This window comes from Hyperolius riggenbachi, chromosome 9, assembly GCF_040937935.1.
Source record: "Hyperolius riggenbachi isolate aHypRig1 chromosome 9, aHypRig1.pri, whole genome shotgun sequence".
Lineage (NCBI taxonomy): Eukaryota > Metazoa > Chordata > Amphibia > Anura > Hyperoliidae > Hyperolius > Hyperolius riggenbachi.
Genome location: NC_090654.1, coordinates 219324355 through 219351886, shown reverse-complemented (window position 1 = coordinate 219351886; position 27532 = coordinate 219324355). Strand labels below are relative to the sequence as shown.

The following is a 27532-nucleotide window of genomic DNA, read 5'->3' as shown; positions in this document are numbered from 1 at the left end:
AATAGAGTGCACCTGTGTGTAATCTAATGTCAGTACAAATACAGCTGCTCTGTGAGGGCCTCATAGGTTGTCTAAGAGAATATTGGGAGCAACAACACCATGAAGTCCAAAGAACACACAAGACAGGTCAGGGATCAAGTTATTGAGAAATGTAAAGCAGGCTTAGGCTACAATAAGATTTCCAAAGCCTTGAACATCCCACGGAGCACTGTTCAAGCGATCATTCAGAAATGGAAGGAGTAGGGCACAACTGTAAACCTACCAAGACAAGGCCATCCACCTAAACTCACAGGCCGAACAAGGAGAGCGCTGATCAGAAATGCAGTCAAGAGGCCCATGGTGACTCTGGGCGAGCTGCAGAGATCTACAGCTCAGGTGGGAGACTCTGTCCATAGTTCAACTATTAGTCATGCACTGTACAAAGTTGGTCTTTATGGAAGAGTGGCAAGAAGAAAGGCATTGTTAAAAGAAACCATAAGAAGTCCCGTTTGGAGTTTGCCACAAGCCATGTGGGGGACACAGCAACCATGTGGAAGAAGGTGCTCTGGTCAGATGAGACCAAAATGGAACTTTTTGGCCAAAATGCAAACCGCTATGTGTGGCGGAAAACTAACACTGCACTTCACTCTGAACACACCATCCCCACTGTCAAATATGGTGGTGGCAGCATCATGCTCGGGGGGTGCATCTCTTCAGCAGGGACAGGGAAGCTGGTCAGAGTTGATGGGAAGATGGATGGAGCCAAATACAGGGCAAACTTGGAAGAAAACCTCTTGGAGACTGCAAAAGACTTGAGACTGGGGCGGAGGTTAGCCTTCCAGCAGGACAACGACCCTAAACATAAAGCCAGGGCAACAATGGAATGGTTTAAAACAAAACATATCCATGTATTAGAATGGCCCAGTCAAAGTCCAGATCTAAATCCAATCGAGAATCTGTGGCAAGATCTGAAATGTGCTATTCACAAACGCTGTCCATCTAATCTGACTGAGCTGGAGCTGTTTTGCAATGAAGAATGGGCAAGGATTTCAGTCTCTAGATGTGCAAAGCTGGTAGAGACATACCCTAAAATACTGGCAGCTGTAATTGCAGCAAAAGGTGGTTCTACAAAGTGTTGACTCGGGGGGCCGAATAATTGCGCACACCCCACTTTGCAGCTATTTATTTGTAAAAAATGTTTGGAATGATGTATGATTTTCGATCCACTTCTCACATGTACCCCACTTTGTATTGGTCTTTCACGTGGAATTCCAATAAAATTGATGCATGTTTGTGGCAGTAATGTGACAAAATGTGGAAAACTTCAAGGGGGCCAAATACTTTTGCAACCCACTGTACATACAGGATGCATTTCTCTCTGTTTACCTTCTGTCTAGTGCAAGAGTTCAGGTCCAATTTAGTATGAGGCTGTGTTCCCACTTGCTTTCAGATCAGGTGTGGCTAACGGGAGGGGACAGTATAATGTCCGCTCTGATGGACCTCATTGATCTGGCTTGAGCCCAGGGCAGATGCTCCCCCCCCCCCCCATAGGCTATACAGTGAAACACATCCGTCTGGCCCTGGATTATCGCGGACTGCACAATGTGGTTTTCTTACTGCATTGGATCCTCCTATTTATAAAACAATGTTCACTGTGTTTAGCAATGAGCGAACAATGGACAAAAAATGCCCATTCTCTGCTCCAGTGGAAACAGAGCCTAACGCACCCATACTCTTATAGATATGCAGCAGATTCAACCATCAGAAAGATTCCTGTCAGGTTGCATTTGACAGGAATCTATCTGATGTGTGCCACACACTGGTAACAGATTTTCAATAAATTTGAGTATGAAATCTATTGAAAATCCATTGAAATGCAGCATTGCTCTATTCGATCCAATGCAACGCTGTGGGCCATCAATTTGCTGCCAGCAGCCAATCGACCTAGATTTTCCGTCTGGACCGATCGAGTAAATTGATAGAAATCGGTCAATCGATCATGCTTCCTGCTGCGTTGATTTCTAGCTGATTCGATGGTGGGGATAGGTTGGTGTGAGAATTGGGTTGCAGTGTAGGATAGTAGAATATTGGTATAATTTCCAATAGTCTGCTATTGGGGATAGCAGAATATTTTGGTAAAATTACTGATATTCTACCAACTGCTTCGGATTTCATCAGATCGTAAATAGAATCGTAATCGAATCGCACAAAGAATCGTATCGTGTAGATTGGGCTTTAGGAGACAATTCAAATCTCCAAACATCACAGAAACTCATTTGCAGCCCAGCAGCCATTTATTGGCAGAGATGCTCTATAATGCCCCTTCTCTGCTGGTATTTAGGTTTGTGCATGGGTGTTTTTTGTGCTAAAGCTGGGTCACTTCTATGGCATCAGAGGCTCCCAGGTAAAGTCCTTCTAAATGACAGTCTTTAATTACACTTGTGCCCAGCTATCATTCTCAGTCTCTGTGTCCACAGTGCTAAGCAATGGAACAATGGTTTTAAATTACAATCTCTAGTGATCCTTAACCTCTCAGGTTTTATTAGTATCTCTGTCCAAATAAAGTGCAATCCAAGTGGCTGATACTGGTCTGCTTATCTGTGCATGTTATCTAAACGAGCAGGACAATGGTTTCCAGTTACTAAGCTCACTGCTGGGATCAATACTGACCAGTCTGAATGATTATTGTTCCCATAAATCTGGGGAGATTCTTCTGTATTTTTAGTTCACTATAAAAAGTGCACTTTAACTTTATAGACATTATAACTATCTCATTGTGGTGCAGATATATTTTTTAGTATGCACTATTAGCACACACAACACCTTTTATTTATTTTGTATTGTATTGGCATCTTCCACAGCACTTCCCAGAGTATATAGTTCTGTCTCTGGGGGCCCTTGCACACTGGCGCAGTGCGCTGCGGCAAATTTACCGCACTTTACCGCTAGGGCAATGAAAGTCTATGGGTTCCTTCATATTACCTGCAGTGCGGTGCGCCAGAAGTGCTCAACCTATTGCTCTTCCAAAACTATGTTAGTGCGAGTATCTGCGTCGACATGCAGCGGACCAGAAGTCATGTAAGTCTATGGCTACGCGTGCTAAGTGTGAAAACCCGCCACAGGTTTTGTGATTCCGCGCACAAGATCGATTGGCCAGCAGGAAGTGAGCGTCACTTCTTCCGTGGCCAGACGGGGAATACTGCATAGTAGCATGCTATTCCCTGAAGGCCTGTTTCTGGTGGAGTGTTGTGCAGCTGCCACACTGCACCGACAATATGCAGTGTGAAGCTGGCCTCAAGGTAGCCATACATCTAGTGATGATGGGCAGATTCGACCAAGAGACAAATCTCTCTCTAATCAAATCTGAATTTCATGCAGAAATTGATCAGGAATATCGGCCTTGTGACCCCGCATCCGACCGCCTCACCGACCAAATGCTGTCCGCCCTAATGCTTAATGTCCCCCCGGTGCCCGGTGCAAACTATACATTACCTGTCCCAGGCCTCCGCTTGCTTCCTCCACTGTCCATACACACGCCCCCCACGTGGTTGCCTAGTAAGGGTGCGTGTGTGGCGTCAGACATAACACACGCTCCCACGTTACTAGGGGGGGGCGCGTGTATGGACATTTTACATTGGGGGGACAGCAACAGGGGTTTTGTCGCATTTGTCCCGATATTACTCGCTGTTACCACTCTGCACGCGATCAAGCAAGTCGGCCCTAAATCTTGCAGCATGTCTAATCGATTAATGCAACCGTCGGTTGGGCATGCACTGATTTTCTTCCGATACCGATTATAATAATCAAATCAGATGGTCGATTGGCTGCCAAGTCACTTAAAGAGACTCTGAAGCGAGAATAAAGCTCGCTTCAGAGCTCATAGTTAGCAGGGGCACGTGTGCCCCTGCTAAACCGCCGCTATAGCGCCGCTAAACGGGGGTCCCTTCACCCCCAAACCCCCCACTGCGACACTTGGTCGCAGGCTTGGTCGCTCCTGGAGGCAGGGCTAACGGCTGCAGCCCTGTCTCCAGTCGCGTCTATCAGCGGCGCATCGCCGCCTCTCCCCCGCCCCTCTCAGTGAAGGAAGACTGAGAGGGGCGGGGGAGAGGCGGAGATACCCGCTGACAGACGCGCGTGGGGCAGGGCTACGGCGGTTAGCCCTGCCCCAACCAGGAAGCGCTCCCCCGCTGAAACGAGGGGATTTGGGGGTGAGGGGTTAAGCCACGGGATAGCGGCGGTTTAGCAGGGGCACATGTGCCCCTGCTATCTATGAGGTCTGAAGCGAGATTTATTCTCGCTTCAGACTCTCTTTAAAGTATGGCCACCTTAAGGCTGTGTTCCCACTATAGTGGAATAGCCATTTTTTGCCCATTTTACAGCATCAGAAATCTGAGGCTGGTTTTACACTAAATTTGTGCGTTGCAACGGGGATGTAATGCTCCTGCCGCATCCAACCGCAACGCAAAAAATGCCAAACATATGATTCTGTGGCAGAATGTGCCGACAGAGTCATATGCTTATTCCTGCCCCCCTTCCCCACACGTCCAGGTCTCTGGGATTCCCGTCGGTCCGAGTATGCACCACGCACCACGGTCCAGTGGATGAAATTTCTGCATTGCCGATTGTCTCCAATGCTTTCAACCACTGCTGCATTGTCATACGGTCATGCGCTGCTGACTTTGCATCGGGTTGATGGTGCTTCGGAAACTTCTGATGCGGTAAGTGTGCTAGGCCCCACTGACTTGCATTGCCATTGCATTACCCTGCGGTAAAACAGGGTAACACAACGCACACTTGCAAGTGTAAAAAGAGACCTCACAGTTAATGTATCCTACTTTAGAAATAAGTTCTGTTCACACTTGTCAATCTGCAACAGATCTGTTGGGATAAGTGGACCACACTTTTGTGCTGTCCGCAATTTGTCCAGAAGAGCGGATGCGTTTCCCATGTAGCCTATGGTTTAAATGCATCCGCCCCGGACCACAAAGGACCATCTGAGCAGACACTACACTGTCCCACACTGAGATGAATAGGAACATTCATCTGAATGCATTAACATCAATTGTGCTAGTGCTGCAGTTGACCGAATTTTCCAAGGCTGTGCATGCAGCTTCTACTATCGGCTGCGTTTTGTGGTTCCGTATTTCCCTAGAGACTCCAAATCAGACGCAGTGATGAATCAATGGGAAACTATGCCAAGCGCTCCTCTGCTTGGTAGCATTAAAGTGTAGACATCCAAGAAATGAGCTTCCGGCTGTCGCCATGTGAATCGGCCCTAATTGGCTATGTTGTGTAGATGTTGTAGTGTAAATGTAAATGATTGCCATAAACAGATATTTGCTGTATTGTTACAGAATTTTGCAAGATGGCGTTCCACCTGGAACACTCCCATTACACAACCAACAGGGCGGCGTCATCACTCTGCCTCCCCGTAGTGTTCATAGCTTGGAGGAGTGGCAACGGATTGCAGAATATTATGTGGAAGGACCAAGTATGGAGCTCATTGGAGAACAGGTAACAACACAAAGGATTTGTTGACACAGTGATAACTAGGGACATGCTGGCAATGACGGGTTGCTCAAAACGTAAGTATGTAAGCAAAGTGACCCTATTAAAAATAACTCTGAAAATTACTGCTTGTTTTTTAAAATGACCACATTACAAGCATTGTTCTTCCCAGCAGCTGCATGCTCTGTGCTTCCATACCCCCAGCTTCTGATTACGTGACGTGCATTGGGAGCCAGAAGTATGCCGCATAGAGTGTGTGGCTGTCTGGAAGATCAAAGGGAGTGGTAAATATTAAACTGATCTACTGGACTACTCTGCAGAAGGGGCAGGATCAGGCCCCCCACGGTCGCTATAGTTACACCACTTAGTTTGAGACTGTTCAATAAGGACAACTGAAATGAGAGGGATATGGAGGCTGCCATATTTATTTCCTTTTAAACAATACCAGTTGCCTGACAGCCCTGCTGATCTATTTGGCTGCAGTAGTGTCTGTATCATGCCAGAAACAAGCATGTAGCTAATCTTGTCAGATCTGACAATAATGTCAAAAACACCTGATCTGCACCATGCTTGTTTAGGGTCTATGGCTAAAAGTATTAGAGGCAAAAGATCAGCAGGATAGCCAGGCAATTGGTATTGCTTAAAAGGAAATAAATATGGCAGCTTCCATATCCCTCTCGTTACAGTTGTCTTTTAACCACTTGAGAACCACGGTGTTAAATTAATATTCAGAAAAGTGGGTAGAGCCTAGAAAAACCAATCCAAATTCACCTATTGATTTTCAAGGGGAATACTTAATTGCTGCCATTCTTGCACTGTTAATGGCACAATGGTCATTGGGTGACTGAGGTTCAAATTCAGAAAAGGGGGTGGAGCCACAGCCAATCAGTTTTGTTTCATTTCAATGCAAATTATTGATGCCAAAAACTGCAGAGCTCACAAACTAGGTCATTGAGTAATTGTGTGTGAGGGTTAGAAAAAGTGGGCGGAGCCAACACCAGCCAAATACATACCTGGGCAACGCCAGGCCATCAGCGAGTTGTAGAATAACGGTAACTTTACCGCTATTTTACTACGTCCTAACCTAACCTAACCTATTCTCACACAGAACCCTCCCTCTTAATGCCTAAAACTAACATTAACCCCCCTCCCCCATTCCTAACACTTAAGTTCCCCACCTAACCCTTAAGACCACCTCCCCCCCATGCCTAACACTTAAGATCCCCCCCCAACCCTTAAGACCCCCTCCCACCATACCTCACACTTAAGATCCCCCCAACCACCCTTCTCCCATGTCTAAAGCTTAAGATCCCCCCAACCCTTCAGACCCCCCCCCCACATCTAACCCTTAAAACCCCCTCCCCAGTCTTGTTGTTGCTGATATTGTAATGCACGCCCTGCGCCCAAATTTAATGGAATGTGCCAGGATTCTCCTTATAGCGGGGAAATTACATTAGAAGCATACCGGCGTTCAGATCTCCTCGCGGCTTATTTGCTATGACTGCTTTGGCTTACCTAAACAATCTGTTGGCCTTTATACTGCGTAGGTGTGATAATATTGTAAAAGATGATGCAATAAAGGTTTTAAGGTGTATGACTAGCATAATGTCAGTATGGGCCTTCAATGTAAGATTGGTTAATTTTATTTTTATGTTATGCACCGTGTACAAAACGTTTTAGAAATATGAGACAAAATACATGCTATAAAAATAAAAGATTACACTTTGCCTGTTTTCACTTCAAATTACTAGGTGTCCTGTTTTCTCTGTGATTTTGGTTTCCCGGTGGTATTGTTGGTGTATTTTACTGTACATATGAATATAGATTCCTGGTCAGTCTTTATGCGTTATTTGTGTTGTACCGCAGGCACCTCTGAACTCCTCCACCCTAAAGATGTTCTGGACTCCAGCTCCTCCAAAGTTCTCTGCTCCTCTGTCTCTGCTGCAGACCACCCTGTTCTCTAAGTATGAGGTAATGATGATAATGTTATGAGAACATGTGGGTTCCAGAGGTTGTGATTGCTGATGTAGCTATAGAGCTGTGCACCTGCTGTGCAGACAGTTAAATTTGATCTTAACTTAGAAATGACTCTTTCCTCTAAAAGATTAGCCACATCATAATAACATTTAGGCTGGTTTCACACCAGCAACCAGTGTTTTAGGCTGATCGCATTGCACCATAATGCTTAAAAAAAGGTTTTGCTTATGCACGATAATGAACCTTCACGTAATTCCTGGCTGAGAATCACCGCTTATGTGAGGCTCTAAGTCTTTTAGCACTGGTGATGTATGAGTGAACCTTTCTTGCGATCACTTCCTGTGGCAGAAATACAAATTGCACGGAAATGTGTTGACAAAATATGCTTCCGTGCATGCGCAACGCGCCGCACACTCAAAACAGTTTAAAATATCTGTGGCGCCATTGACTTACATGATCGTTCACCACAGATGCTTGCCGAAAGCGCACTGTTGCCGTCGCGTCAGATTGGATGCTTACGGCACATCGCATTGCACTGTATTGGAGCTGAAATGCCCCATAGATTTTCATTGCTTTGTTGCCTTTTTTTACCCTGTGGTAAAAAAGGGTAACATAATGCAATGAAAATGTCCCAATGTGAAAGGGGCCTTACAATTTATGGAAATTCTAAAAAAAAAAACATTGGAAAAACTTTCCTGGGAACACTGAAAGGGTTAAGCCACAGTGTTTCCTTTACTGGCAGAGAGCAGTGGCCTCTGTTTTACAGCTGCTGATAAGAGCTAATTGGACTTTTTGATCTATCTAAACAAACACAGAGCAAAGTGCAGTACATTTCTTTAGCAAGTATATGTGGATTAAAGACTTGTCACTGTGTGCTGTGCAAGAATTTGGGCCGTTTTATTAAAAACAGAAGAAAATATAAGTTAACCTTTTCTGTGGTCCTGATGCAGAATGTAAAATGATGCTACTCATCACAGCATTTCAGTTTCTATGGATAGTGGATGACGTGAATGAGAAAATAGTCCTTACGTGTGTATATATGGAGGACTATGACATGGTGCTATCACTGTGCTGGCCGTGAAGTTGGGTCACAGTTGTAACAATTAGTTGAAAGTAAGTATCAGCATTGCAGGACAGTAGTAATTTCAGGCTGCATTACAGATGGAGTGTGTACTTTGTGTTTAGCAGTCCTTCATTGTAATACCTTCACATGCAGTACCAATATTGGCCACATGGTGTCACCATTGTATAGGAAACTTTACTGTACAACATTTGCAAAGGTGTTTTCAGTCTTTACTTTCAACCTTCAACAACAAGAAACAAGGGATTATCCCTCATACAAATAAATGCTCCAAATAAGTTGTTCAAAATGAACCTTCTTTTCCCTTCTTTCCAGCTTTTTATGTACTATCAAAGCTTTAAGGTAAACATATAGAATATTGTTTCCATATACAATCATATTATTATTATTATTGATTTCTAAAGCACCAACATATTCCCTAGCGCTGTACAAAGTAATAAACGAACATGGGGTACATAATAATACAGACAATGGTGTGTACACCAATATACAAGATACATAATTAGTGACAAAATACAAAAATGATACAAGATACAGAATACAAAATACAGAAGTGGTAATGACAGTGATAAAAGTAGCACGATAAATAAAATAATAGTTTTCAAGACACAAAAGGGGGAGAGATCCCTGCCCTTGCGAGCTTACAATCTAAAGGGAATGGAATGGATTTGGCAAGCAACAAAGGTGCTCTTACTTGTCTGCCGCACAGCCTGGTCACTGCTTCTTCCCGACGTCTTCTTCATTTGCCTGTCCACAGGTGCCTGTGTGACGTAACGAAGGGGATAGACACTAGGGGTCTCAAGTTGTCACAGTTCCCCTAGTGTCTGACCCCTGCATTACATCCCCCATGCGTCCATGGACACGGAAGTGAGGAAGATGGAGGAGACTCTGGTGAGAAGCAGAGCCTAGGACCACGCAGCGGACAGGTGAGAACTGTGGGGGGGATGTATCGGCCAGTGTAGAGCCCCCTTTAGGCCTTATTCACACAGGAGGCTAAAGGCCTATCAGAATTATCCACAGCCAATAGTAGAATATTGGTACATTTTTACCAGTATTTTACTAGTGGCTTTCCCCAACTCCCGAATTACCATGGCACCCTCCCTTTTTCTATGAGACCAGCAGTGTTTTTATAGCTGGTACAAAAACCTCTACAAAAGGCAAAATTCTGAATTATTTTCACTAAAGTGTGTCGTTTTTGTGATTGTAATGTACACCTAATTACCTTATTATATAGTTGTATATAATATGTTGGAACATTATAAAAAAAATACAAAAGTGGAGACACCGAGAGCCAAGTATAGTGTAGAATGTACTGATAATTATGGGTATGAGAAAACAAGTATATAAAAATACTCAGAAACACGGGTTACCGTCCAGGTAACCACTGTATAAGCAGGTGAGGAGATTAGACCTGTCCCCACTCAGGATTAAGAAGTCGATCTCTGTAGATTGAAAGTAAGGGACAACACCCCTCCACCAAGGGTGGACTCAGGTACTGTATATGCAGACACAAAACGTTTTATTTACATACTCTGTGTGAAGGCGCTAAGCTTTGTATCAGACTTGTATGAGTTATATGCTAATTTTTATTGCCTGATGAAGCGGGATACAACGGCTAAATGCGTTGCACTTGCACTTTCTGGAGTATGTAAATAAAACGTTTTTTGTTGAACATTCACAAAAGTATTTTGTGTCTGCTTGGAGGAGGTAAGTCCACCTCTGCCTCCTCTACTTTTAAATTTTTTTAGTGGATTTTATCCTTCTGGCGCCTCTGTCCGCATATACATTATAGATAAAGGATGATGAAGATAATAATAGCGGAGAGGCATAAAGCTGAATTAGCTTAATGTTAAGTTTTCTCAGTAGCAATGCTGTATGAGCTTTTCGTGTAGCTTTTTATTGCTTTGATATTATAGACCTCTGTCTTCTATCCTTGTTGTCTGATCTGCTCAGAGCTGCTTGGATGAGCAGGAAGAAGCGGAGGGCTTATTGTTGACGGAATCTGAAAGTGATTCATCAGATGAAGTAGATGTGGATCCAGAAGAACTAGCGAATCTGGTAATTTATATGATGTGTGAGCTTCTACTAATAAAATGGTTATTCTTCTAAAAGAGAATGTATAGTGTTTCATTTAGCATATTTTATTTGGTTCTTTTGATCAGCCCTAAGCATATACAAAAACCAAAATGATTTGAAATAACCACGAAATGTTACAGACACTCCAGTTTTTGTGGTGCTTCAGTGCGCAGCAGATAAAAGTGGTGTAGGACGAGCACCGATAAAAATGGTGCTGCCATAGGCAGCAATGGTAAAAGCCGCGATTAGCGGCAAGGAAGTTAAATTAATTGAACTTCCCTGCTGCTAATTGCAGCTTTACTATTGCTGCCTACAGCGCAGGAGGTAGCTAAGATTAGGCGGTAGGGTTGGCGGTAGGCAGGGTGTAGTTACGGTTAGGTAGCAGGGGTAGAGTGGTTAAGGTTAGGCAGTCGGCGTGGAGTGGTTAAGTGTTACTCATGGGGGTGGAGTGATTAAGTGTTAGGCATGGGGGTGTAATGAAGGTTAGGTAGCGGGGCTGGAGTAGTTAGTGTTAGGCAGCGTGGGAGAAATGGTTAAGGTTAGGCAGCAGGGTGGAGTGGTTAGTGTTAGGTACCAGGGGGTTGATTCATCAAGCTGCGCTGCTTTGACAGCAGCTCTGCACACACTATGCTGCGGTAGTGCAGCAAGCATACACTGGTAACGTACGCCTGCTCCTTCTAAATAACGGCCGCTCCACTGCACCCGCCCTGAGCCCCAGCGGATCCAGTAGCTTTAATAGACGTGATCCCAGTGCTTTGATTGGCCCAGTAAGCTGCCTGTCGCAGCCTATTGGGCCAATCAAAGTGCGGGGATCGCGTCCATTAAAGCCACTAGACCTGTCAGGACTCAGGGCATGTTCAGGAGAACGGCCATTAGTTAGAAGGAGCAAGCGTGCATTATCAGTGTACGGGAGCTGCACTACCGCAGCATAGTGTGTGCTGAGCTCGCATTCCTGTCATTAAGCTGTTCTGCTTTAGCAGCGCAGCTTGATAAATCAACCCTCAGGTGTGGTGTTAGCATTAGGCATAGGTAGAGGGAGGGTTTAGTGTGAGAGTAGGGTGTGGTGTAATTATACATTACCTGGTCCTGGCGAACGCGTCTTCTCCACTAGTTAGTTTGCCGGTGTCCTGCGCCCAGCAAACCACAATGTGGTCTCAGTCCCCTCACGGTGATTGGCTGGCTGTATAATAATGCTAGATGCCAGTAATGACATCTTGTTGTTAACGTTGTTTAAAGTTTTAGAAATGCCCTAAATAAATAACACTAGTAACAAGATCTATCTCCTGCTCAAACTGATCACATGCTGCTTCATGAGTTCTCCTAGACATTACCATCACTACTGACAAACAGTTATCTCACCTATCAAGTGCCCAGTCTAGGCCCAGCCAGAGCTCCTGGCAGTGGCGACTCAAAGGCAACATACACTTACAGACTGGAACGCAGTTGGATGAATGGGTAAGGCTTAAAGCTTGGTTGTGGTGTGGCGTCCCATGCATTAGGAAAAGGATTCCAACATGTTTCGCCAACTTCCAGCTTCCTGAGTGGGCTTGGCTAACACTCACTCTCACACACTCATACATAAATCACACAAGGATTAATCATACAAATTCCATGAGCGGTCGGCCAATCAGAGACCAAGAGCAGCTTGATAACAAGTCCATGATTAAATCTGTAACTTGGCAACATCCCCAAACAAAAAGGTATTACTGTTGCATGTAAATAATTTTCATAGAGCGCACCAGTGAAAAAAGGTGTAGCACTAGGAACTGATGCAAAAAAAAATCGTTTGTAAGCTTATTTGATATCACTATATTAAAATAACGTTCTTGTCATCATTACACCATTATGATTTTCTCTCTTGCATAACAGGATCGAGTTTTATCCCGAAGACATCATTCTTTGCCAGACATCAGTGTTCCATTTTCATCTGTCACACTAAAGGTTAGTGGAATCAGGATGTACAATGCCATATTTCATTTTATTCTAGGAGGTCCGGTGGCTGAATTTCAGGTTTTCAGGTTTTGAAACACAGGTACTGGTAAGAAAAGGAGACAAAAAGAGCACCAGGAGTGCCAATAGTATTTCTGGGAAATGTAAATAAATAACAACTACTCACAAACAAGGGTTGCTTATAGGCAATCACAATTTTCGACACGTGGAGAAGAACTGTCTCCACTGGGTTATAATGACTCGGTTGGGTCAATGTATGTCGTGCTCCAGAAAAAAACAAAGGACCACTTGATGCAGTCACAGAAGTAACCCCTGGGACAGGGAAGGAGACAATGCAAGATGGGAGGAGGCGCCCCAATTCTGATAGAAATCTCTGAAATGGAGATACATAGCTCAGACGCTGTCTCGTATTGACCTGAGGAAGCGGACCAGTCCCGTGAAACGCATTGTCTTTTTTATTGGTGTCTAACAATAAAAATCTTAACCTCTTATCACAGGGTAAGACCTATTTCTTACCTCCACTCACTACATATTGTATCACAACAGGGGTGCCTCCTCCCATCTTGCAATATTTCATTTGAGCCAATGCAGTTGTGCCTATACACGTTTATTTGTTTATTCTGTATTTTATATAGCGCTAACATGTTCTGCAGTGCTTTACAGATCATTTATCAAAGTAGATTATTCAGGTTTATCTGCTGCTGATTGCCAAAGTGTTTCTCTGTATACTTTCCAGAAAGCATTCTCTGCATCGGCTCCAGATATATCAGTCTGTGAGGAAAGTAAATTCCATCTTTCATCTGATTTCCAAACAAGTATGAAAGAGCTTGTAATGTGGAGACAGCAACACTACAAATCATTACAACCAGCGACAGTCCATCCTGTGACCACAGACGAGGAACCAGGGGCGTCTGACGTGGATCTGCTGCCAGATGACTCCTCAGAGATCCCATTACTTGCAGGAAACCTCGGTGAGATGACTAATGCAGAGATCAGAGCTGTCCTAAAGCCTACCTTAAAACATGCGAAGAAGAAGAAAAAAACAAAGAAGAGAAAAGGACAGTTGGATCCAAAGAAGCTAAAAATGATATTGCAAGAGCTGAACCAAGCACCCCGGCCCATAACAAGGTAACATATAACAGCTCTGAGGACATGCAGCAGTGCAGATGTACATCGGTAATGAACATATCCTGCTGTGTTCTACAGCTTTCTGTTCAGTCATTTTATTTATAAGGCCTCCTGTTGTGAGGTTACCTGAGGCCTATGTGCAGTTTGTTGCTGATATGTAACTTCTACATAAGTAAAAATAATAAGTCTAGCTGGGATGAAAGCCTCCCTATTCTGAAAAGCTATCAATAGACCATATTAATTCTTTATAAACAATAAATTGCTTTTCAGTGAAGTGGCTCATAGACTTGAGTTGACAGATGGATGTGCAGACTTGATTGTCAGTGCTTTCTGTTGGCAGACTGACACATAAACACGAATGCTTGGCTTAGCCAAGCACAAATGTTTGACTGTAGAGGGGAAGGAAATAGGGACAGTGAAGGTGTAGCAAACACATTCTATGGCGAGAACGATAGGGCATACTCCCTAGCATGTAGTGAATGATTCTTCAAAATGTGGTTATTTTGTGGCTGTCTTTTTGTCCATTCACATATTCATCTTCAGCCTAGGCCACTGTCATTTCATGTACACATGTGGGCAGTGGACACTGTAAGGAAATCTAAAATAATAGAAACAAGGAAGGTGACCTTAGCAACTCCTTAAAGAGAGCCCGAGGTGGGCTCATAAAATTAAAAAAAAACATAGGCTACCTGATCGGGGTTACCTCTGGGACATGACGCTGGAATGAGGGACTGTCTCTCATTCGCAGCGTGCAGAGAGGCGGGGAAGCAGCAGGGGGCGCGGCCAGAGAGAGAGAGCTGCCCAATGGCAGGGAATCTCTCTCCTCTATGTTTACCTCCGAGCCATCGACAAATATTGTCACTAATCTCGGGGGGCCATAGCGCGGCGGTGGGGGGCTGAGAGAGGCGGTGTGGGGATACAGAGGCATGTCATGAGGCAGAGAACATGCCTCTGTGTCCCATCTGCCCCCAATGGAACCGCCTCCGGTTCTCTTCAAAGGAAACCTGAAAATGTATTGAGAGTATTTATACTTTCTTGGGGCTTCCTCCAGACCCCATCAGGCCATCTCTCTGGGCTGCTCCGATCATCCGTTGGCCATCCTGGTATATCTGTTCAGTCGTGCGCTGTCACTCATGCGCAACCAGGCCGCACCACTGTTGCGCTTCCGCAGCCGGGAGCACCGCAGAATGCTCCCAGCCACGGTAACTTGATGGGGGCACTTGACCGGGCTGAGCATGACTGAACAGTTGTTCTGGGATGGCCAGATGATGATCAGAGCGGTCTGGAGAGATGGCAATGGAGCCCACTGCCTGAAGGGAGTGGGAGGGAGCCCCAAGTAAACTTAAGTATTTTTAGTTAATTGGTCTCAGGCACACTTTAAGCTTCTTACAGACATACGAGGACTATCCAATTACAAGGGGTTAGATACAGTACTCTGAGCCAGTCTTGGTCAATAGATCATGGGTGTACAATGGCTACATGGTGAATGGTGTCACCATTTCAATCATATGGCAAAACAAGTAGCCTGCACTCCTTTTCAAATCAAGACTGAAAATGTGATTCCAATGTTTAAGGGGCATTCAAAATCCCTTTATCAAAGACAAAAGCACAGTGTTAAGCCATGGGCCTCTGTTGGAGCTATGGCACTCACAAAGTCACTTTTCCCAAGCCAGAAAGTGGTTGAAGTAAAATCCAGTCAAAGGTATGCTAACCCTCCCCTACTCTGTGCAAAACTGTCAAAAAAACACATTGGACTTCCATGTCCTACTAAGCACATTCTGTGCATTGTATTTGCTAAAATATATCTGTGCCTCTGCAGTTGCACTTACATTGATGAGATTTCTCTCTCTTATGCACAGATCTGTGTCACTTGAGAGCATGTCCGATGCTTTAAGCTCTGCTCGGCGCCCAAGGAGCTCCAGCCTCCCATGCCTGTTAGATGTTTCATTACTCCAAAACACATATGGCAATGTCCTAGCTGGTCAGACTTTCCGTGAGTGGGTGAGAGACATCTGGAATAACTGGTTTGATGAAGTCTTTCCACCAAGTAGGGCATCTACAGAAGATGAAGAGCAGTACCTGGATATTCATGGTACCATTCAGGAGGATTGTGTAAAGAAGGAGGAGGTATCATGGGTAGCAGGTCTGGATTCAATACCCCCCATTCTGGTAGAAGATCCATCAGCCAATGTTCAGGATGTAGAGAGAGAGGTATCATATCTCACTAGTCTGATAGAGAAACAGGAGAGACCATCTACATTCCACTACTGCAGAAGAGGAGCTCTCCACCGGAAACTGGGCAATCTGCATCTTGCACTACAAGATTTAGATATGGTATGTAGAAAAAAAATCATGCATAATTTACAATACAGACAGGACTATGACAGTCAAAAGTCTGTCCTATCATATTGTACAGATGCAGAAGCCTGACATCCATTTCATACAATGGTGCTTCTTCCAACGCTGACTCGGAAGATGCATCAGTGCGTGAAATGGTCATCAGGCTCCTGTTCAGCAACCAATGCAACCATCCCTCACTGTACACTACCGTAGGACGGAGGTCTGACTGTTATATTCCTGCCTGGGTTGTTTTTGCTATTCACAATAAGAGCAAGTATACTGCAGTGCTGGACAGTGGACACACCGTTCTTCCTTCTTGTGATTAACCTGTCTGTCAGTGGTGCTCAGCAGAGCTCGAATATTCGAGCTCTTTTCCAGCTATTCGAGCTCGGTATTCGAGCTCCGAATAGCTGTAGCTATTCGAATGGGCTATTCGAGTACACTCGAATAGCCCATTCACTATTCGAGCTATTCGAGCAAAACGGCGCTATTCGAGCTCGGTACCGAGCTCGAATAGCGTCATAGCCCAGATTGATGTCCTTAGAGCCAATCAGAGGGCTCCCAGGCCCTCTGACGGCAGCCAATCACAGAGGGGGACCCTGGCCAGCCCCTACCCTATAAATAGCGGCCGCCATGTTAGGTTTCTCCGTGCTTGCCTGAGACTTGTACAGAGAGAGAGTTGCTCCTTTGTGCTTTGGCTTAGCAAGAGCTCTATTGTGGTCATTTACCTAGCGTTTTTGCTCACATACACCTCCTATACACACCTATATTGTTGTTAGTTAGTTAGACATTGTATTTTAGTTAGTAGCTTTTGTGTTACATAGAGACAGGCCAGCTGCTGCAGGCTTACAGCTTTAGGCCTCAGGGCCTGCCTGTGTGGGCAGCTGTCCTCCTGTCCTCTGTTTATTTCTCTCTATTCTATACCAGTATTTCTGCTGTCCTTTACTACTGATTGTATTTGTATTGTAGTTATATACTGTAACTGTACTAGGACACTCACTGTCACTGTTCATAGGCTACTAGCTGCTCCTGCGTGTGTGCACTCACTTTCTGTGTACACACTACACACACTCTATTTCCTTCTGATAACTGATTGATTATTGTAATTGATTATTGTAATTAGTTAGTTGTACTTACTGTTACTACTTACTGTACTAGGAGTCTAGGACACTCAGTCACTGTTCATAGGCTACTAGCTCCTGCGTGTGTGCACTCACTGTCTGTGTACACACTACACACACTCTATTTCCTTCTGATAACTGATTGATTATTGTAATTAATTAGTTGTACTTACTGTTACTACTTACTGTACTAGGAGTCTAGGACACTCAGTCACTGGTTATAGGCTACTAGCTCCTGCGTGTGTGCACTCACTGTCTGTGTACACACACTACACACACTCTATTTCCTTCTGATAACTGATTGATTATTGTAATTAGTTAGTTGTTTGTACTTACTGTTACTACTTACTCTTACTGTACTAGGAGTCTAGGACACTCAGTCACTGTTCATAGGCTACTAGCTCCTGCGTGTGTGCACTCACTGTCTGTGTACACACACTACACACACTCTATTTCCTTCTGATAATTGATTGCTTATTGTAATTAGTTAGTTGTACTTACTGTTACTACTTACTCTTACTGTACTAGGAGTCTAGGACACTCAGTCACTGTTCATAGGCTACTAGCTCCTGCGTGTGTGCACTCACTGTCTGTGTACACACACTACACACACTCTATTTCCTTCTGATAACTGATTGCTTATTGTAATTAGTTAGTTGTACTTACTGTTACTACTTACTCTTACTGTACTAGGAGTCTAGGACACTCAGTCACTGTTCATAGGCTACTAGCTCCTGCGTGTGTGCACTCACTGTCTGTGTACACACACTACACACACTCTATTTCCTTCTGATAACTGATTGATTATTGTAATTAGTTAGTTGTTTGTACTTACTGTTACTACTTACTCTTACTGTACTAGGAGTCTAGGACACTCAGTCACTGTTCATAGGCTACTAGCTCCTGCGTGTGTGCACTCACTGTCTGTGTACACACACTACACACACTCTATTTCCTTCTGATAACTGATTGCTTATTGTAATTAGTTAGTTGTACTTACTGTTACTACTTACTCTTACTGTACTAGGAGTCTAGGACACTCAGTCACTGTTCATAGGCTACTAGCTCCTGCGTGTGTGCACTCACTGTCTGTGTACACACACTACACACAGTCACACACTCTATTTCCTTCTGATAACTGATTGATTATTGTAATTAGTTAGTTGTACTTACTGTTACTACTTACTCTTACTGTACTAGGAGTCTAGGACACTCAGTCACTGTTCATAGGCTACTAGCTCCTGCGTGTGTGCACTCACTGTCTGTGTACACACACTACACACACTCTATTTCCTTCTGATAACTGATTGCTTATTGTAATTAGTTAGTTGTACTTACTGTTACTACTTACTCTTACTGTACTAGGAGTCTAGGACACTCAGTCACTGTTCATAGGCTACTAGCTCCTGCGTGTGTGCACTCACTGTCTGTGTACACACACTACACACACTCTATTTCCTTCTGATAACTGATTGCTTATTGTAATTAGTTAGTTGTACTTACTGTTACTACTTACTCTTACTGTACTAGGAGTCTAGGACACTCAGTCACTGTTCATAGGCTACTAGCTCCTGCGTGTGTGCACTCACTGTCTGTGTACACACACTACACACACTCTATTTCCTTCTGATAACTGATTGATTATTGTAATTAGTTAGTTGTACTTACTGTTACTACTTACTCTTACTGTACTAGGAGTCTAGGACACTCAGTCACTGTTCATAGGCTACTAGCTCCGGCGTGTGTGCACTCACTGTCTGTGTACACACACTACACACACTCTATTTCCTTCTGATAACTGATTGCTTATTGTAATTAGTTAGTTGTACTTACTGTTACTACTTACTCTTACTGTACTAGGAGTCTAGGACACTCAGTCACTGTTCATAGGCTACTAGCTCCTGCGTGTGTGCACTCACTGTCTGTGTACACACACTACACACACTCTATTTCCTTCTGATAACTGATTGCTTATTGTAATTAGTTAGTTGTACTTACTGTTACTACTTACTCTTACTGTACTAGGAGTCTAGGACACTCATTCACTGTTCATAGGCTACTAGCTCCTGCGTGTGTGCACTCACTGTCTGTGTACACACACTACACACACTCTATTTCCTTCTGATAACTGATTGCTTATTGTAATTAGTTAGTTGTACTTACTGTTACTACTTACTCTTACTGTACTAGGAGTCTAGGACACTCAGTCACTGTTCATAGGCTACTAGCTCCTGCGTGTGTGCACTCACTGTCTGTGTACACACACTACACACACTCTATTTCCTTCTGATAACTGATTGCTTATTGTAATTAGTTAGTTGTACTTACTGTTACTACTTACTCTTACTGTACTAGGAGTCTAGGACACTCAGTCACTGGTTATAGGCTACTAGCTCCTGCGTGTGTGCACTCACTGTCTGTGTACACACACTACACACACTCTATTTCCTTCTGATAACTGATTGATTATTGTAATTAGTTAGTTGTTTGTACTTACTGTTACTACTTACTCTTACTGTACTAGGAGTCTAGGACACTCAGTCACTGTTCATAGGCTACTAGCTCCTGCGTGTGTGCACTCACTGTCTGTGTACACACACTACACACACTCTATTTCCTTCTGATAATTGATTGCTTATTGTAATTAGTTAGTTGTACTTACTGTTACTACTTACTCTTACTGTACTAGGAGTCTAGGACACTCAGTCACTGTTCATAGGCTACTAGCTCCTGCGTGTGTGCACTCACTGTCTGTGTACACACACTACACACACTCTATTTCCTTCTGATAACTGATTGCTTATTGTAATTAGTTAGTTGTACTTACTGTTACTACTTACTCTTACTGTACTAGGAGTCTAGGACACTCAGTCACTGTTCATAGGCTACTAGCTCCTGCGTGTGTGCACTCACTGTCTGTGTACACACACTACACACACTCTATTTCCTTCTGATAACTGATTGCTTATTGTAATTAGTTAGTTGTACTTACTGTTACTACTTACTCTTACTGTACTAGGAGTCTAGGACACTCAGTCACTGTTCATAGGCTACTAGCTCCTGCGTGTGTGCACTCACTGTCTGTGTACACACACTACACACAGTCACACACTCTATTTCCTTCTGATAACTGATTGATTATTGTAATTAGTTAGTTGTACTTACTGTTACTACTTACTCTTACTGTACTAGGAGTCTAGGACACTCAGTCACTGTTCATAGGCTACTAGCTCCTGCGTGTGTGCACTCACTGTCTGTGTACACACACTACACACACTCTATTTCCTTCTGATAACTGATTGCTTATTGTAATTAGTTAGTTGTACTTACTGTTACTACTTACTCTTACTGTACTAGGAGTCTAGGACACTCAGTCACTGTTCATAGGCTACTAGCTCCTGCGTGTGTGCACTCACTGTCTGTGTACACACACTACACACACTCTATTTCCTTCTAAAAACTGATTGCTTATTGTAATTAGTTAGTTGTACTTACTGTTACTACTTACTCTTACTGTACTAGGAGTCTAGGACACTCAGTCACTGTTCATAGGCTACTAGCTCCTGCGTGTGTGCACTCACTGTCTGTGTACACACACTACACACACTCTATTTCCTTCTGATAACTGATTGCTTATTGTAATTAGTTAGTTGTACTTACTGTTACTACTTACTCTTACTGTACTAGGAGTCTAGGACACTCAGTCACTGTTCATAGGCTACTAGCTCCTGCGTGTGTGCACTCACTGTCTGTGTACACACACTACACACACTCTATTTCCTTCTGATAACTGATTGCTTATTGTAATTAGTTAGTTGTACTTACTGTTACTACTTACTCTTACTGTACTAGGAGTCTAGGACACTCAGTCACTGTTCATAGGCTACTAGCTCCTGCGTGTGTGCACTCACTGTCTGTGTACACACACTACACACACTCTATTTCCTTCTGATAACTGATTGCTTATTGTAATTAGTTAGTTGTACTTACTGTTACTACTTACTCTTACTGTACTAGGAGTCTAGGACACTCAGTCACTGTTCATAGGCTACTAGCTCCTGCGTGTGTGCACTCACTGTCTGTGTACACACACTACACACACTCTATTTCCTTCTGATAACTGATTGATTATTGTAATTAGTTAGTTGTACTTACTGTTACTACTTACTCTTACTGTACTAGGAGTCTAGGACACTCAGTCACTGTTCATAGGCTACTAGCTCCGGCGTGTGTGCACTCACTGTCTGTGTACACACACTACACACACTCTATTTCCTTCTGATAACTGATTGCTTATTGTAATTAGTTAGTTGTACTTACTGTTACTACTTACTCTTACTGTACTAGGAGTCTAGGACACTCAGTCACTGTTCATAGGCTACTAGCTCCTGCGTGTGTGCACTCACTGTCTGTGTACACACACTACACACACTCTATTTCCTTCTGATAACTGATTGCTTATTGTAATTAGTTAGTTGTACTTACTGTTACTACTTACTCTTACTGTACTAGGAGTCTAGGACACTCATTCACTGTTCATAGGCTACTAGCTCCTGCGTGTGTGCACTCACTGTCTGTGTACACACACTACACACACTATTTCCTTCTGATAACTGATTGCTTATTGTAATTAGTTAGTTGTACTTACTGTTACTACTTACTCTTACTGTACTAGGAGTCTAGGACACTCAGTCACTGTTCATAGGCTACTAGCTCCTGCGTGTGTGCACTCACTGTCTGTGTACACACACTACACACACTCTATTTCCTTCTGATAACTGATTGATTATTGTAATTAGTTAGTTGTACTTACTGTTACTACTTACTCTTACTGTACTAGGAGTCTAGGACACTCATTCACTGTTCATAGGCTACTAGCTCCTGCGTGTGTGCACTCACTGTCTGTGTACACACACTACACACACTCTATTTCCTTCTGATTACTGATTGATTATTGTAATTAGTTAGTTGTACTTACTGACTGTTACTACTTACTTACTTACTGTACTAGGGACACTCACTCAGTCACTGTTCATAGGCTAGCTCCTGCGCGTGTTTGCACGTGCGTGCACTCACTGTCTGTAGTGTACACACACTAAATTTACTTGTGATTACTACTGATTATTGTAACTGCTAGTTGTACTTCCTGACTGTTACTACTTACTTACTGTACTAGGGACACTCACTCAGTCACCTCACCCACCAACCCACTCCATTAAAGTACCCCACTTTTCACCCGCCCTTTTAAAAAACTTTTGTCTATACGCCCAAAACATCGAAGATGTCTGGAAGTGGCAGCCAGCACGGTTTGGGCAAGGGGAAGGGCAGCAAGGGAATCAGGAGGAGAGGGAGCAGCATTGTGGCAGGCCGCGGCCGCGCCACCATGCACAGTTCCGCAGCAGCAGCGTCAGTGGCTAACATTCCTCCCATAGCCACTGGCCGTGGACGCCTTGGGCGCCGCCCAGCAGGAGCATCTGCAACTCACGCTGCAGAGACACAGCAGCAGCAGCGTGTAGCACCTGCTCCGATTTTCCTCCAGCTGGGTCGGAAACGTCCCATTGAGGAAAAGCATGCAGACACTGTGGTGCAACTCATGACGGAGGATGAGCAGCCCGCCATCAGCTCTGCATCCGAGGCCTCCACCCTCACCACCACCACCACCACCCCTGTTCGCAGCAGCCGCCCAGCAGGGTCTGGGGAGGAGGCCAGTTCACCGTCACTCGCCGACCTGTCATTCAGCAGTCTTTTGACCCCAGGCATCATGAGTAAATTGTCTGCTGTTGTTGGCGATCTTGAGGAGGAGATGCTGATGGGCACTTTGGGGGATGAGGGATTGGACAGCAAGACTGTGGCGACAGTCAAGCAGCCCATCCATGCATCAGGAGAGGAGTTTGGGGGGTCATCATCCCAGCAGGACATGTTTCAGGAGGGGGAGGATGATGATGACCCGGTGACAGACAGAGACTGGGTGCCACCACCTCCAGGGGATGTCGTCCTCAGCAGCTCTGAGGAGGAGGAGGAGGATGCGCTTGTGGGCCTTGCAAGGAGGCGCATCATTGCAAGCATTGGCAGCAGTAGGCAGGTCCCACAGCCTGCTGGTGTCTCAGGCTCAGCAGCAGCAGCAGCAGCATCTGCCAGTACCACCACCAGCCGCACCCAAGCCCCCCCCCCAACCACCACAGGGAGACAGGCAGCAGCGCTTCCATGTGTAGGGGGATGTTTCTGTCACCAATCTGGCGATATTTCACCATGCCCACTGTGTACAGCAAGTACGCCACTTGCAACCACTGTCAGCGGAAGTTGAGCAGAGGTGCAGACCCCTTAAAGTTCAGCACCAGCTCGCTCATCAACCACCTTGCTGCGAAACATTTCCACCAGCATGAGGAGTTCCAGAGGCTGAAGGCATCTGGTGCTGGCAGTGGCACCACACCCATCACTGCACAGCCTTCAGCAGCAGCAGCAACAGCAGCCACCCGCCCTCCTGCTCCTCCAGCAGCACCAGCAGGAGTGCGGAAACGCACTGCTCCTCCCCCCTCTGCAACTCCTGCCGCCGACACTGAGGCCTGTTCTGGCAGCCAGTCCTCAGTGGCCTCCTCCGCTGTGTCTGCTGATTCCCGTGCCAGCAAAAGGCCACGCCAGAGCCTTTTGAGCGAGTCCTTCCAGGGGGTGGTTAGGGCTCTGCCTTCCAGCAGCCGTCGCGTGCGGCAGCTGAACGGCTTGCTGGCACGGGCCATGTGCTCCCAACTCCTGCCGTACACGCTCGTGCAGGAGGGGAGCGACATTCGTGCGCTGCTTGCTTGCGCAGCCCCAGACTGGCAGCTCCCCAGCAGACACTTTTTCTCCCGCAAGGCCATTCCTGCACTGCACCGCTTTGTGATGGCCAATGTGGAGCGAGGGCTGGAGCACGCGGTTGGTGAAAGGGTCCACGTCACCATGGACTCCTGGAGCAGCCGCTTCGGGACAGGCCGCTACCTGTCCTTCACTGTCCACTGGGTCAGCTTGGTGGAAGGGGGTGAGGATGGGAGAGCAGCAGCGGACACAGCAGCAGCAGCAGCAACACAGTGGGTGGTGCCACCCCGCAGGGTCAGGGGAACTGCAGCAGGTTCCTCCGATCCTCTGCCATCCTCCGGCACACCTGGCCAAACCCCCCGCCTCAGCAGCAGCGTGAAGGCCCGCCACTGCCAAGCGCTGCTGCACTTGGTCAGCCTTGGGAAGACCAAGCTGACGGCAACCCATGTGTTGGCCAAACTCCAGGAGCAGGAGAGGATTTGGCTGACCCCCAGAGGCCTCAGAGTCGGAGAGGTGGTGGCCGACAATGGGGCCAATCTGGTTGCCGCAATAGACAGGGGAAACCTGACCCACATCCCCTGTCTTGCCCACGTGCTGAACCTGGTGGTGCAGAAGTTCTTGCGCACCTACCAGGGGATGGGCGAACTGCTGGAAACGGCAAGGAATGTTGTGCGTCACTTCCGGCGCTCGGCTGCAGCCTGTGCGAGCCTGGAAGACGTGCAAAAGGAGCTGGATCTGCCATGCCATCGGCTGATCCTTGACGTTCCGACTCGCTGGAACTCCACCCTGGCGATGTTGGAGCGTCTGGTTGAACAGAAGCGCGCTGTCATACAGTACCTTGCCCTGGCCACTGTTTCCGCCGCTCAGAGAAGGGACAAGACCAGCAACATCCCGTCCATCGTCCCCGATGATGACTGGAGGCACATGCAGCAGGTGTGCTTAGTGCTGGCTCCCTTTCTGCAGGCCACTAACATGGTGAGCAGGGACCATGCTATGGTCTGCGAGTGGGTGCCCCTGGTTTGTCTGCTGAACAGGGCCCTCGATGCTTTGCTGGAACAGGGAGCGGCAGCCTTGGACCAGCAGGAGCGGCAAGCAGCTGCACAGTCCACCTCTGAGGGGGAGGAGGAGGAGGACTTGGTGGAGGTCCCTGACCTTGCTGCTGATGAGGGGGAGCAGCACAGTGCAGCTGAGTTGGTGCGGGGGTGGAGAGAGGATGAGGCTGACGAGGCAGAGGAGGAGGATGAGGACAGCAGCACTGCCGTCGATGTGCCAACAGACGTGGCCCGCCTCTTTCCAATGGCAGCGCACATGCTGACGTGCCTGCGCAGAGACCCCAGGGTGATCCAGATGAAGCAGAGGGAGGACATCTGGATCAGCATGATGTTGGACCCACGCCTCAAGGGGAAGTTGAGCCAGTTCCTGCCGCCTGCAGGAGGAGACCCAGCGCAACAAATAAGGAGCTTGCAGCAGGCCCTTGTTGAGCGCTTGGAGGAAGCCTTCCCCCAGCCTTCCACCCCCACTGTCCAGCAGCCAGCACAGAGGCAGCAGCAGGTGCCTGCATCCAGCAGCAAGCGCCCCACAGACCTGCTGTCTCTCAGCCACGAGCTCTACAGGACTGTAGAGGCTCCGGCAGCAGTGACTAGAGAGGAGGTGCATGCAGCAGCATCCTCCACCGGTCACAGCCAGCGCCTGACCCGCATGGTGGCTGACTACATGGGGTCCTACAGCGGGCTTGACAGCGATGCCCCTGTTGATCCCATGGAGTATTGGGTCAAGCGCCTGGAGATCTGGAGCGAGCTGGCGCAGTACGCCCTGGAAGTGCTGTCCTGCCCCCCTTCCAGCGTGCTGTCCGAGCGCTGCTTCAGTGCAGCTGGTGGTGTGGTCACCGAGAAACGCTCACGTCTGTCTCACAAGTCTGTGGACAGACTGACGTTTCTCAAGATGAACCAGGCGTGGGTGGAAGGCGAGTTCCTGGCCCCTGTTGTCGGCGAGAGGGGGACATGAACTGGCTAAGAACCATCGTTAATGTGCCTTACCACCCTTTACCACCTCCTGGCTCCTGCTCACTAAGCCAGCCTGGTTCACTTTGACTATTACGTCGCCTGCAGCCACACATTTTACACCTACAGTGGGCTGCTGTGTACTGCCCTTCTGCTGTCTGTCTGTGTTTCCCACTGCCAGGGTACACAGATTTACCTTCTGCTGCCACTCTGCCACCAGCTATTACGTCAAAAAATAGCTATATATCTGTGTAATTTGTTTTACAAACAAAACCAAAAAACCATTAAAAAAAAAAAAAAAGTTTAATTTTTCTGAGGTGCCCGGGTTGAAAACTGTGTTGTCCCCGTTGTGTATTGGACACGATGTGGGCTGCACGACCGCTGTCTGGGACCTCCTGTTGTGTTCATTTACGGCCTGGTATCACCGCTAGGTACCAGGGCTATTATGTCACGCTGCCTGCCTGCTGCCACACTCACACTACTCCTCCATTCCTCCTGCTGCTGCTGTCTGTCTGTGTTTCCCACTGTCAGGGTACACAGAATTACCTTCTGCTGCCAGTCTGCCACCAGCTATTACGTCAAACAATAGCTGCACACATAATTACTCCTCCATTCCTCCTGCTGCTGCTGCTGTCTGTCTGTGTTTCCCAACGCCAGGGTACACAGATTTACCTTCTGCTGCCACTCTGCCACCAGCTATTACGTCAAAAAATAGCTATATCTGTGTAATTGGTTGTAAAACCAAAACTACAAAACCATTACAAAAAAAAAGGTTTAATTTTTCTGAGGTGCCCGGGTTGAAAACTGTGTTGTCCCAGTTGTGTATTGGACACGATGTGGGCTGCACGACCGCTGTCTGGGACCTCCTGCCTGCTGTGTTTATTTACAGCCCTGGTATCACCGCTAGGTACCAGGGCTATTATGTCACGCTGCCTGCCTCATTGACTGCCTGCTGCCACACACTCATCCTCCTCCTCCTGCTGCTGAATTTACCTCCTGCTGTCTGTGTGTTTCCACTGCCAGGGAGCACATACAATGGCGCTTCCAACATGCGTGCGCCACCAGCTATTTGTTATGCTCAAAAATAGCTGCATTTCTTTAAAAAAAAAATTTGAAAAGAGAAATAAGTGAAGAAGAAGACGATATAGAAGAAGATGAAGAAGATGAAGAAGAAGAAGAAGGAGAAGAAGATGAAGATGAAGAAGAAGAAGATGAAGAAGATGAAGATGAAGAAGATGAAGAAGATGAAGATGAAGAAGATGAAGAAGATGAAGAAGATGAAGAAGATGAAGAAGATGAAGAAGATGAAGAAGAAGAAGATGAAGAAGAAGATGATGAAGATGAAGAAGAAGAAGATGAAGAAGAAGATGAAGAAGATGAAGAAGAAGATGAAGAAGATGAAGAAGATGAAGAAGATGAAGAAGAAGATGAAGAAGATGAAGAAAAAGAAGATGAAGAAGAAGAAGATGATGATGAAGAAGATGATGAAGAAGAAGAAGAAGACAATATAAAAGAAGAAGAAGATATAGAAGAAGATATAGAAGAAGAAGATATAGAAGAAGAAGATATAGAAGAAGAAGAAG

The 27532-nt window shown here is 45.8% G+C and overlaps 1 protein-coding gene across 4 annotated transcripts in view; it reads left to right on the top strand.

Annotated features, from left to right (window-relative positions):
• TTC6 (tetratricopeptide repeat domain 6) overlaps window positions 1-27532 on the top strand; it is a 201699-nt gene that overhangs the window by 61288 nt on the left and 112879 nt on the right. For all 4 annotated transcript variants that reach the window (XM_068254020.1, XM_068254019.1, XM_068254018.1 and 1 more), the window contains exons 7-12: window positions 5334-5493; window positions 7354-7458; window positions 10499-10603; window positions 12491-12562; window positions 13308-13699; window positions 15559-16033. In XM_068254020.1, coding sequence (XP_068110121.1) covers window positions 5334-5493; window positions 7354-7458; window positions 10499-10603; window positions 12491-12562; window positions 13308-13699; window positions 15559-16033 — 1309 coding nt within the window. The remainder of the gene's footprint in view (window positions 1-5333; window positions 5494-7353; window positions 7459-10498; window positions 10604-12490; window positions 12563-13307; window positions 13700-15558; window positions 16034-27532) is intronic.